This window comes from Melanotaenia boesemani, chromosome 8 (assembly GCF_017639745.1).
Source record: "Melanotaenia boesemani isolate fMelBoe1 chromosome 8, fMelBoe1.pri, whole genome shotgun sequence".
In the NCBI taxonomy this organism is placed as follows: Eukaryota; Metazoa; Chordata; class Actinopteri; order Atheriniformes; family Melanotaeniidae; genus Melanotaenia; species Melanotaenia boesemani.
The window spans coordinates 24723272-24737166 of record NC_055689.1 but is presented as its reverse complement, the minus strand read 5'-3'; the positions used below and the strand labels follow the sequence as shown (position 1 = coordinate 24737166).

At 36.7% G+C, this 13895-nt stretch overlaps 1 protein-coding gene across 5 annotated transcripts in view; it reads left to right on the top strand.

Annotated features, from left to right (window-relative positions):
- The window catches only part of LOC121645304 (netrin-G1-like), a 109342-nt gene extending 98790 nt beyond the window's left edge, over nt 1–10552 (top strand). For 4 of the 5 annotated variants that reach the window (XM_041993754.1, XM_041993753.1, XM_041993752.1 and 1 more), the window contains exons 6-7: nt 581–625; nt 8445–10552. In XM_041993754.1, the coding sequence (XP_041849688.1) occupies nt 581–625; nt 8445–8683 (284 nt within the window). In that variant the 3' untranslated portion in view covers nt 8684–10552. The remainder of the gene's footprint in view (nt 1–580; nt 626–8444) is intronic. The other variant, XM_041993755.1, reaches the window with a different exon arrangement.
- The last annotated feature ends 3343 nt before the right edge of the window (nt 10553–13895 follow it).

Sequence of the window (13895 nt, the reverse complement as noted above, 5' to 3'; positions counted from 1 at the left end):
TAATCAAAAATACACTATAAACATATACTGTAGTAATTGTGCTAAAATGTGTAAAATGCTGGCATCCTTTACTCCATTTTCTAGTTCACACAACACTGAAGGAGCCCTGCATGTTTGGCCCATGCATTAGCACAACAGAGAAAGATTTCCCCTTTACACACTAGCATATTTGCTCTAAGCACACACACAGATATGTGCCTGAAGCAACAGAGAAAAAAATAAAAAATACTTTATAAAGGTCTAGTTCCAGCCGTGCATCCCTACGCATGTTGATGCCTGAAGGTGACTCTACACACTGAATAACAACAACAGCTACCATGCATACATATTTTTGCCTTTGTCTTGTGAAAAATTCATTTAGGCTGCATGTACACTATCCTGTTTGTAAATTTGCCTATGTACAGTCCCAAATGTATGGCAGAAGCTTTCCAATAATACAAAGAAAGAGTTTAATAAGCTAGACTAATGTTAAAAATGTAACAAACTAGTCTATGCATGCTGTTCCTGTGCTTTAACAACATAACAACATCAATTATATGACAACCCAATGTAATACATAACTTTTCCCGTTTTTACACAGATCGAGCAAATGCTTCATCTCTTGGTGTTGCAAATCGTAACCAAGGTAGGCTTGTAGGCTTTGTAACTTCAGCATGACATTACCAATACATAGAAAGAAAAAAATGATGACTGATTGGCTACTTGAAGAAAAAGAGTGCAATTTGGATAATGCAAAATTCGGTTGGTTGTTTTGCCAGAGCTAACGCTCATCCTGCCTGCACACAAACACACGCTGCTCCTTACAAGGCAGACCTTTTGTTGTGAGAAAAACTGCAGGGAATGGACCACATGCCTCATGATCACCGAGTCCACAGCCTTCTAACCTCTTTGATCGTGCCCTCTTTTTAATTACCCAGAATGCTCTCTGGGGGCACACCCTTTCTGTTTTCTTCACAAGGTAAAAAAAAAAAAAAAAGGAAAGGAAAGGAAAAAAAAAAACAGGGAAAGCAGAGAAGGAGAGGGAAGGAGAGAAGAGGCTCCAGGGGGGTTTATGTAGATTGATCTCCAGCTAATCCTCAGGCCCAGATATCCTGTGTAGTGAGTGTTAAGTCGCGTCTGCACCACTGCTCTCACAACCAAGAGAGACAAAATAAAAGAAGACTTTGAGGATATTTTACTATCAAGTGGTTTTCTTGTTTTGTTTTATTTATTTCCTCTTACTTCTGTGGACTCAAAATCCGAGCAGCTATGAAAATGATGCAGTGTTTTCAATGAACAGGGAAAAAAAAAACAGCTCTGTATTGCAAAATAAACTAATTCTGCCTTTGTGCTGTAATCTCCATTATTTCCATATGAAGGGACAGAATACAAAATAAATCAAATCAAATAATACACCAAGTTCGTATAAATCTTTTCACATAGGGACATTGTATTTAGCTTCTGTATAAGCAAAAGAAAGTCATTTCATGCAGAGCTAACAATTCATTATGGAAATTAGGTGTATTATTATCTTCATTTTATTTATCACCGCATTTCAGGCATTATACCCTTCAGCTTTGGTACCATGACCCAGTTATAGCCTAATAAAATCAACTTGAATTGTGTAATTCGGGTCTTTTGAATGATAATTCAAAGCAACCATTTCCTAAATTGTAGCATTCTTAACAAATGATTGCGACATTATTCTGAGGTGTACGTATTTTTTGGATTTTTCAATGTTGAAATCAGTAATTAAAGCTATGTGTGTTTCTTTTATTGTAGCTCCTCCGTAAGCTTAATAACTAAAAGACTATATATTTGGACAGAAAAAGACAAGTTTTTTTTTTATAACTAAATAATTATGTCAACCAACCTGCCAGCATAATCATGTGACTGGCATAATTTTTTTAACTAAAATCTCAGATGGTAATTGTGTAAAACAGAAAGTAAAGATTATCTTTTTCTAAGGCTTTGCATATCAGGGATTTTTAAAAATAATTTAACCTTTAAGTCTATAGTTGTATAGGTCAAACCTCAGATTAAAAAAAAAAAAAACACAAGACATTGCAATACAATTTCATAACATATTTAACATAAACATATCCAAACATGCAAAGGTAGTACATCAAAAACAAATTACATCCCTTCCCTATGAATCCCTTTGAATTCCCTGCAGCAGCAAGGGGCTGTCAATCAATCATTTGATAACTGATCCTCGTCAGTGTGAGCACCTTGATAAAAGCAGAAGTTATGGCAGTTTTCTGGTCTGGAAAATTCAGGTGTATTATTTTTTACAGTTACAGTAAGGAAAGACATGATCTTAGTAAAGGAATTGTTGCTGCCAATCAATCTAGGAAGGGTTGTGAGACCACTTTCAAACAACTTGGAATCCATCATTCTGCAGTCAGCGAGATTATTTACAGGGGGAAAAAAAATTTAAGTTTGCATTCACAAATAGTCCTCTTGATTCGATCCAATTGGGGATTCGGTTCAGGAAGGGGGTGCAATATTCGTCTGAACAGAGATTATGTTCCTTCTCAAACGAATCGGACCTTTTAAATAATGTGTTCCGCTTCTAGCCAGAGGTGGCGCTGCTCCAAGAATTACTGAAGGACACACAACCAAGAAGAAAACTCATTCATTTATTGGTAATGCAGAACACCTTAAGTTTCTAGTACATAACAGCTAAATAAGGAGCCTAATCAGATCCTAGCGGTCTTGGGTTTATAAAAATTCTACCAGAACTTTTAGCGAATTCCTCCACGTCTGACAGCAAGCCATCTCTCCCATCCAGAGTCGCCTACTGCCACGCATGCTCATATGTTTTGGTTGTGTGTACCCACGATGTCGTGCACTGATGCATTTTGTTTCCAAGTCCCTTTCCTGTATTTGGTCTGATTGAAACAGACTAAGGCCTGCATTTGTAGGTGGACCGAGACCACTTCTTAGATTCAAATCAGAATTTGTTTGCACATTCACAATACAAAACTTTCCACGCAAACAGACTAGGATTCAGATCAAAAAGTCTGGGCTGAATATGCCCTAAGACTTTTTGAGAATCTTCCAAAGAGTGCAAGTATTACCCAAGGTCATCCTGAGCAATGCTCAGACAAACCTAAAGAAAGGTTGAGTAGCCACCCCATGTACAGATGCTACAGTTCCTTGTTACAGGTTTAAGTCCCGAACTGGGGCTTTTTGCTGCATGCCATTCTTTGCATCACTTTACAAATGTTTTACTTTATGTGCCGCGCCACATGCCAGAAACTGGATACCAACACAGTGGCTGTTTTGATTCATCAAAGGAAGGCAAGAGGACATTGTTTGTGGAACTGAGGAAAAGAAAGAGAGAGACAGAGCAAGAGATAAGACAAGAGTCAACAATGGACTGGCTTTTACTGGCAGGAAAAAGCAAAATGAATGCAAAATGAATGCTGAATTAACCATCGTCAGGGGATGCCTCACTGGAACAGTCTGCCAAAGTTCAGTAGTGCTTCTTCAAATTTTAAAAGTACAATTAGAAGATGAATAAACAAGTATGGCTTATTTACAACCATTGCTAGCAGTCTTACATGACAGCATAGTTTTGGTTTGTAAGGTTGTATCTGAACAAAACCACAATACTTCTGGAATGCTGTCCTTTAGACAGGCGAGACAGTAGTTAAAGCTTTGCCTTAATTGCATCACGCAGTAGGAAAATTATTTAAACCACACTACCTGCTCTATACAAGAGAGGCTGAAAACAAAAGAATCAAGGTGCTGCAATGGCCCATACATACAAAGTCCCAACCTCAACCTGAATAAAAGTTTGTGGTAGTAAGCGGTGGCAGTTTTCCTGCTACTGTGGCAGCTTAAGAAAGCTGTGCATAAAGACATGTTAGCTATGGTTAATTACATGAAATAGCACTGTTAGAGAAGTGAACCAGAATCCATCCACAGTTATTATTGAGACAAATAATGATATAGAGAAATGATAAGTTATTGCTGCTAAAGATGTTTTTAAAAGCTTTTGAAATTTGGGGTGTACTTAATATTTCATGCACTGCTTCTACATTTTGGCTCAATTTTGGTTGAGTAAATGTCCTACAGACCACTCTGTAGCACATAAGTTACTTAAGGTAAATTTTTCTAATGTAACTTTATTCCAGTTTAACTTGCCAAGTATTAACTAATGCAATACTTGAGAAAAGGCAAAGCCTGCTATTTCTGTTTTCAGATATTATATTTCCACCACTGTCAAGTTTTGTACTATGAAACTGTCAGTTTATATTGAACTTTGGAGCCTTGAATAATTGAATAATGATGAAGCTTGCATGTTAATATGATAAGAGGAGGCAAAGCTGAACGCAAGTTTCAGCTTACACTGACATCACGGCAAAAGATATTGATCCAATGTAATTGAAGCGACACTATTCTAGCTCCAAGCATATAATTAGCAGATCCTGTATCTGAGAAGTGTCTCCAGTTATAATTAATTGCACTGGCAAATCTATAATTCTAAAGGCCTTTCAAAATATTAAATGCATTACTGTGAATATGATTTAATTTTAGTTTTTGCATAGAATGGAATGAATGTGCTACTGTGTTTGCTGGGTTTTAATACTCTCTTTTAGGCTTTCCGAAGGAGAGTCAAGTGTGTTGTTGAAAATACATTTCACAAGGTTTGCCACTTGTACTTATCAGGACTCCCTTAAACACATAAGATCAAGATCTTCCACAAAGAAAGTGACAGGGGCTATGATCAAGAACATTGATTGATGACTTTTAACCTGCTATCATGCTCAGATTTTTTTTGTATCTCAGAGACTCCTGGAGCAGAATATGAGAGGATATCAAGAGTTGCATGAGATGGACATTGAGTATAAATTCCCTTTTGAAAGCCAAGGAGGAAAGATGGCCATGTGCAAGAATTTAGTATAAGATTAGGTTTTAAAGTGTTCTTATTGGCTGTATAAACTTATTTGTGTCAGGTACAATGCAAGACCAATGACATTTTAAACACTCGCTCCAGTTGCATCAGCTGTGTGTCCTCTCTGTCACTTTTGTGCCATTGCTGTGGAAATTTTTCTCCTTGTTGCTTCATGCAACACTAAGGCCTGAGGACGGATCTGTCACAACAGTTATACTGTTAAAATGTCACACATCTGACAGAGGTGTGAGGCACACATATGTCTGTGGAGAGAATGCTGTTTGGTGTTAAGCCAGGACTGAAATTGTGGTGTCCTCATTTTCTACTTGTAGAAATTCAGGAGTGAATGATGTCACACACAGCAAATTTGTAGACACAAGTATATGAATAAATCGTATGCTGTCATGTACTGTATTATTAAACATCAATGTCAGTGGACTGCAATATTTTGCTGTGTTCAAAATGTCCACTATATGGTGTTCTGACTCAACCATGTTGCTGCATTGTTTGAAATGTCAAGTTACACTTACATTATAATGCACTACATTTTTGTCAAACACAAATAGAATTATAATGTGCAGACAATGTACACTACACTGGTAAAATAGGTCATCATGCATTATATCCTGAAGCCAGGTGCTAACAAAGCATGCTAATTCCCAGTCATTAATGCCCGGTGAGCAAACAATTCTCCTCAAGTGACTCAGCCATGAAGTTGCTTGTCTCTTTTTCTACCTGAGACTTCACAGATTTTTAGTTAAATAATTTGACTCCATATAGTCTGAAACATAGCTTGTTCAGTCTGAACAGTATTCAAGTTAGAAGTAGGTTGCATATATGGGTAATATTAACTGGTTAATATTTTTTTTTCTGGGTAAAATGATTAATAATAATAATAATAATAACTTGGCAAATGCAACACATAGTACCTGTTGATATACAGCAAATAATTATGAAGTTCTGATGCAGTCTTTATGTTTAAATTGAATCAGCATCTTTGTAGTCCTACTTACTATTAAGTGTCCTCATAATAAAAACTATATTGTGATTAGGTGAGACAAAATTATATTCTGAATGGCCCACCATAAAGCATAAAGTTGATACTAACACATTTCTCTCATATGGTTGTGTTACACAAAGTTTACTTTTATACCAATCTGATCTATAATAGATTATACCAAAAGATTTCAAATAAAAACTTCTTTCTAATACCCAATCACTTTAGTTATACCTAAAATCATAATTGATTATTTTTCTCTGAATCTGATGGAAGCATATGTCACCAAAGACATTGCTAATTAAAACCTCTGCATAAGCAAACTAAATGAGGCTACAGATGCTTTTAGAGAGACCGTAGTCCTAAGGGTCTGCACGATGACACAAAACATCATCTGGTCACAGTTAACAATGTTAAATGTGTTGATTTGACAACTGAGACTTAGTCAATCCTGCTTTTCAAAACACACGTGCAGGTGTGTCCATTAGCTATTAAAATGAAAAATACAAAGGTAAGGATGTAAGATGGTAATTTCATGAGCCATGAAACAGAAGCAAAATTCAGGTTAAGCTTTAGTCAAAAGGAATTAAGGGCTTTTCATTAAGAATTAGAGGGTTGTGGGGGAGTTTTGACCCTCAGAGCTAAATTTTAAAATTTGTGCTGTTCTTTCTGATCAACTAAACGGTTCTGAAATGTTTAAAAAGTTTTTATTATGAATGCCTCCACTATTTTTCACTCTTCATTCAAGCAATTTTTTTTGCCACAGTGCTTTCTCAGGCAGTTATAGCATTAAACACTAAAAAAGGACAAATATATATATATTTTTTTTTATTCATTGCTGAGTTGTATGGTATTGGGACCTATGTTACAGAGTCCCTAATCCCTAACATTTTTATATAGAAATCCATGACAAACTGACAGAGTATGATGAGTTGGCATCAACACACCCCAATGTAAATTTTTAAATATCTAATTTAAATATTTAATTGTGCTGTCCTGGTAAATCTGCATCATATGTGCATCAGAAATGGACAGGTAGATCCTGGTTGTGGCAGGCAGGACATCAACTTTTAATAGAATAAGAGGATCAGGTTGCACCCACAAAGACTGATGCCCAGAGTAATAAAACCAAAAATATTATATGTATATTTATCACCCCTATTTCACATCTCAAGTCAATATCAAAATGATTAACACTCTAATATCTCTGACCCTAAAATATTTCTGCTTGTTCAGTCTCAATGTGGCTTTCCAAGTGAAATTAATGAAAATAAAAAGTTTTTATTGCATAATGTGTTTCTTTCATTCTAAAGATGATCAAGTTATGCTACCATTGTGGCATTTCTCTGCTGTCTAAAAGTGACATAAAGAAAGAGCTGCAATTTTACCTTTCTGATGCTATCATTGTTGAAACCCTTACATAGAAATAGCTGAAGAAAGAGTGGTCATCATCACAAATCTCTCAAGATTGTCAAAAATAGAATCAGTCAGGGCAAAATAACAAAATACTATACTAAAGACAGAACCCTGTATCCACAGGTGGAGTTTCCATTTAAGCACATAACAGCAATGGTGTGTAAGTGAAATAGGAGAAAATATTATTAAGTTAGATGCAATACCAATGCTTTCTTAATCAGTTTTGGCATGATAAATGATTATTTGTTCAGTTTATTCTGATGCATGAGCCACATTACTGAAAACCAAAAATGTGATTACTATTTATGCAGGAAGAGATATCCAATTACTCTGAAATCTCTGTGCAAATATTACCTCTTCCTGGATTTCACCTCTGCCAGGAGAAAGGCTTCCTGGGGTAATTGAGTCGTGAGTTTTTGTCTGGAAATGTGAATATTAGCTTATGTAGTCCTTATCGGGCTAGATCAAAACAAAGATATATTTTATAGCCACTAAAACAGTTCAGTCCTGGAAATTGCACTTTTCCTAACAAGGTTTTGATTTAAGGTTGACCACAAACAGAAAATAACAGCAACCGGTGAATTACCTGCAAATGCTTATTTGCATATCAAAGGTTGCAGTGGTTTGATGGCACCAGGTGTTCATCCCATGCCTTCTCCCCTGTCTGTTCTCCTGTCCTCGGCACACAAGGGCCATTTCACAATACCCTGGCATCCTTTGATTCAGTAATCATTGATTTCACCTCATCATTTCTATGCTTTGTTTGCTCTTTTTGTTTGGCCAAGATGATTTGTTCTAAAGTCTCTGTGCTGCTTCAAAGATATGGTTTAAAATGTTTTTTTGTTTTTTGTTTTTTTTCTTCTTAAACAATTAAGTGCAGTCTATACATGTAAGCTACGCTGTATTCTTCAGTTTATTTCATATCTGGCCCCTTCTTTTTATTAAACAACTGTTGAATGTCCTTGGCTTTGCCCTTTGTAATGTGTCAGCTGTGCAGTAAGGACACAAAGAGATGCAGACAGGACAGGAAGAGGCAGCTTGTGCCCTGTGAACCTGCCTGTTGATGTTCTCTGCCATCCCTATCACTGAGTGATCTATTAATCACGCCTTCCTGTCTCCCCTGCCCTTTCCGCTTTGTCTCCACAGCTCGGGTGTGTGACAACGCGATGCTGCGCTGTCAGAATGGCGGCACGTGCCACCACCATCAGCGGTGCTACTGTGCCCCCGGCTTTACAGGCGTCCTGTGCGAGAGAGCTCGCTGCCAGGGTCCCGGAGAGTGTGATGACCAGTTGTCTGGACGGGCAGTGCTCCATCACCACCCCATAGCCCGCCAGATTGTTTTTTCCCTTATAGTCCTCCTGCTATTGATTGTTTCCCTTTGCTGAGAGACCTGAACCAAATCTTTAACCAAAACTCTGATAACAGAACAGCTGAGACTAAACTGTCAAACTTGTGGACATGAATGATAAAGAATGTGTGGACAATGCACTCAGCAAACAATATAAACAACTTTTTTGTATGTCCAAGGCCACAATGATGGGTGAGAAGATAATAAGTGCAACAGTTTGTGCACAGTGATACTGAATGATAATAAGATTTCTGAAAGGCTTGAGAAAGCTAGTTGTTTTATAACTACACAGAGGAAACTGTTGGGATTATTGTGATTATGTCATTGTCTAATAGTCCATTAAAGACAGAATGGAGGCCCTGCTCAGATAGAGCAAGTCACAAGCTGGTGGCAAACTGTACAAATCTAGACACATGATTTTCCAAGTATCATCTGAAGTTATTAGAAATTAATTGTGTGGACGGAGACATCTTGCCTCACTGCCTCCTTTCTTACTTGTTACCCTCTTCTTCCCCTTTCCTGCTTCCCTCCATTAATGCACTTCTTCTTCACACCCTCCTTTCTGTGCTTTAGTGACACTGGTGATTTTTTTTTACTTTGCTGAAGGGTGTCCATTGTTTTGCCAAATGCTATACATGTATTACTATTGATCGATCCCCTAACAGGTACCAGTCTTGTCTTTTATTTTTAAGAGGCTTATGGTCTTGCTTGAGCTCACCTGTACGAGGAAAAAAAAAGTTGTAACATACTGTAACTGTATTTAATTTTGTATAAAACAGATATTTTCATGACTACGCAAAAAACAAAAAGATATATTATTTGTTTTCTATTGCTGCCGACCTGTCATCCAGTAAATGTGGATTATAAGTGAGTAAGGAGATTGGTTTTATTATGTTTGTTTGGTTTGTTTTTTTGCTTGTGTGGCACGTGGTTCTCTTTATTGGAGAGCTGCTGTCAGAACTGTTTACATACGCACTCACACAATACACTTCCACCAAAGCGCAAAAGAAAAAAATGTCTTTGTCTTGTTGTTGAAAAGTTGTAATTTTATTAGGTAGTAACATGGCATTGGAGACAAGATGTGTAGAATGAATTTGTGTTATTTGTAATTGGTGCAAGCCAATGAAAATAGCTGAATGTCATTTTAAAGGATTTCTAAAAGTTGTCAATTCCCATCATTGACCCTTTTACTGATGAACCGGTTGCTGATAATAATATATCAGCCTGTGCTGTAATACCTCCCTGTAGTGCTCATGAAACCAGGGAAAATCTGAGGTATCTCAGGACAAAAATCCCATCAATGATATGTAAATTTTACAAGAAGAGAAAAGGAGATTGCATGGCTGTCGCAGAGGTTGTCCAGCTCAAATCTGTAATCACATCTAATCCTTGAATCAAATGGAAAGAGTGAACGAGTTTCCTGAGCTGGTACAGTTGAAAGCCTGCATCCTGCTGGGGGAGCCACCACAAAGCTGCACGTTCAGGAAATGAGCTTTAATTCATGGAGGGTCAATGAATAGAAATGAAGTTGCATCCCACTGGGTGACATATTGAGAACTGAGACCAATTTCATTTGAGAGATTAATTTTACTTCCAAGTTTGTCATTAAAAAAACACCCAATTGTGCAAGAGTTTAATGTAAGTGCCTCTCATTAAATGACACTGTCTGTTATGGAAAAGAGAAGCCTTTTTTTAACAGTAAGTCATATTTTGGAAAGTAGAATAACTTGTTTTCAATGTGTCATTCCACTGTGTAAAATCAGTAGCAAGAGATGGATATTATTTCTTAAGCATCTAACATTTTTGGGAGAAAAACAAAAGTGTATGATCACATGAACAAGAAAACACAAGAAGCAACTTTATGATTGTCCAATAATTTCATGTAGAAAATAAATTAGTAATGTCAGTGTCTGTGTGCATTGGGCTCTTTAAAGACTTACGAGTCATTTTGGGTGATCCACACCTTTGTGCATGTTCTACCTGCAGAAACCACCTAAGTTTATGAGCTCTACCAGAGCAGGGCAGAGTCCTTACTCCAGCGTAGGTGTTATCTTAGACATCTGGAAAACAAGTTAACAGGGTTTGAAGCCGACTGATTAAGCAAATATTAAACGCAGACATAAAAGTGTAATATTTGTTTTGAAGGCTGACACAATAAAAAAGCAATGCAGCAATCATCTCACTTCCTTCCATTGTTATTGTTTTTTTGACTCTCAAAGATCCATCCTTTCTTAAAAGTAAGAGAAAAAAAACAAAACAAAACAAAACAAAAACAGAAGAATGACAGCACTTTGGCAGATTTTCTCGTTGTGAAATGCCCCCCTGACACAACGAATTCAGCATCCATCTAGCATCCTATCTGTCCTCTAAGCTCTCTGCACCCATTAAAAGTCAGTCAGATTTTGACTCTTGTCTTGTGTATTACTATGTCACTTTCTCTCTTTCTTAATCCTGTCTTTCTCCTATATTGTCCACCTGCATTTCTTTGATGAATCAGCCATAGTGTGCATTCAAAATGACCAGTGGGTTAATATCCAGTTTTTTGCATATGACACAGTATCTACAGTGAAAGTCAGCTGTTAAGTGCAACATCCCGATAGAAAAAGTAATAAACTGCCATTTCTCAGCCTCCAGGATGCTGCTGGGCAATGACGGCTCCAGGAATTGTGAATAATAAATGTTACCGTGCCTTGACAACATGTTATATCATGCTACTTTTAGAAATTGATTTACTTTTTTATTATTTTATTTGCAGCTGCAAATATTGGTGTAATCAATTAGCTGGACTTTCTAATTACCAAAGTATCTCATAATTAAGGTTAGGAGGATTGTTTTCTTTTCTTTTTGAAACAATATCTCCTGTTTTGAAATACATTGCATATTTAGGATTAATAGTCAGTTTAGTTCAGTTCAATTTAGTACTTGGATATAAAAACAGACGTTTCCCAGAACACCATAGGCTAGGGACTTAAAACAATGTTTTTCTGACCATCACTATGTCCTTCTGCACATTTTGACTTTTCAAATTTTAGTTTAATTAATTTTGTTCCTTCTCTCATCTTAAATTAATTACGTAAAAAAGTAGGAAATATTGCTAAGCCTCTAGTGAGACTCCATCAGCTTTTTGATTGTTTTGTAATCTTCCTCTCAACTTTATTTGTTGACTTTTAAATTTTTGTTAATTACCAGTCCCAACAACACACCCAGACCAGCATTTCATTTTATATAAGTCTGTTCAGTCCCACAACAACCTTAAAACCACCCACTCCAGAGGGATATGTGTTTGTTTCTGTGGGACCCCCTGGATCACAGCCCCAATGCAGTCTTCTACATAAAGCCTTTTTATGCATATCATTGTCTCCTTTTACTGTAGTAGTGTTGGAGTCACCAGCCTTAGGGAATAACATAACATAACATAACATAACATAACATAACATAACACACGTTTTAGGCACTTGATGATCAGTTATATATATATATATATATATATATATATATATATATATATATATATATATGTATATATTTAAGTGATGCATCAGTCATGCCCATATTAAAAAAAATAAAGTGACAGGTGCATGTCAGTTTACAGTGATGGCTTTTTAATTTAGAAAGTTTCACTGACATCTTCCACATTGCTGTGGAAACATGATAGCTACCAGCTTGGGGAAATCCTTTTCCTGCTAAACTTATCCTCTGCATTCAAAATCACAGCAGACTCCAGAGGAAGAGTTAGTATGTGATGAGTTGGGAGTGACAATAGGTTGATCATCTCTAAATTGTATGTAATGCAATACCGCTAATAAAATCAAACTTGGGTGTGCGTAAACTTTAGGCTTGGTGGTAGATTTAGGATGACAGCTGATGAAAACCGTGCAAGAATGTTTTAAGATATTGATTCCTTTTGGTTTGATTTTGTAAGTTTAGAGTGAGGGTCTTTTCTAAGTGGTCGAATTCTGAGCATGAAGAAAAGATCTGATTTTGTTCACTGGTTGTGTTCCCCACTGTTCTGTATCACAGCAATTCCTTGTCCTTCCTCCTTTCACATCTGAGACCCAGGAGGGGGTATCGAGAGGACACATTTAGACACAAGAAGTCCTTGTGTTCTGCCACTGTCAGCACTGGTGGCACCAACACAAGTTACATAACAGAAGACACGGGGTATTCAGTGTCTGTGAAAGAGGAGGCTCAGCAACACATCTGGAGCACTCAGCTTATTAGTAAATCAATATCAATATTCAGCTCCATGTGAAGCCCAGAGGCAGAGCTCAAACACAAATTGTCGCTGTTATGGGACACAAAAACTAAACTTATCATTCAGCATTGTAAATAGTACTGATTTACTGCATTTGGAATGAGTGCCACTATAGAATCTCCCTGCTACTCTTAAATTCTAAAACATCTGAATATTAATTATCCTAATGCTAAAGATAGGGACGGAAGGCCTGGTTTATATTTTTTCCCCTGGCTGTTTTAAATTAAGGGATATGAAGAAAGCACAGCATCTATTTACAGAAAGTCATGAATTTCAGGGATGTTTATCTGCATTTGCTTTTGAAAATCCAAGTTAGGGTATGCAGGTCCTCATATGTTTCTCAATTCCAACCCTGTTTTTGTAATAAGCAGTTTTACTTGACCCTGTCACTAAGCGAGCCTCAGCTCCTGGTTCAACTGTCACTGCAACAAAGCAAAGAATGAGAGCCTGGCTACAGTTTCCATAAAGACCTTTTATTTCTTTGAGCGACAGTGCTTTCCTCAATGAGCGAAGGCTGCCTGCTGCCTGGAATTGTAAGCTGCTTTATTTATTTATTTGCTTGTCAGTTTGTTTGTTCAAAAAGTTTCTTTGCAAATGTTAGTCTCGGTTTGAAGAAAGTTATACCTCCTCTTGCAAAATGTTTTCATTCACTAAATTATTACTATTTTGCAAAACATTTCTAAGACAGATCTATATAAGAAATTAGGATTTTAGGCTTAGATTTATTTAGATAGCTCAATTAATTACATGTTTGCTCATTGTTAAAGACAAGAGACTTGTCACACACATACACATTTTTCTTTTTTTTTTTTTTTTTCTTCAATTTAAGCCTTTCTCTATTTGATAAAAAAAAAATTGATCTACATGCTCTTACGCCCTGCTGGAGAATTCAACAGTCACTGCAGTTTGGTTAAAATCAATTTCAAAATGAGTTTTTTGACAAAAGCTGAAGAGAAGAGGCCTTTTTGTAAATTTACATCTTACTCAAGAAAAC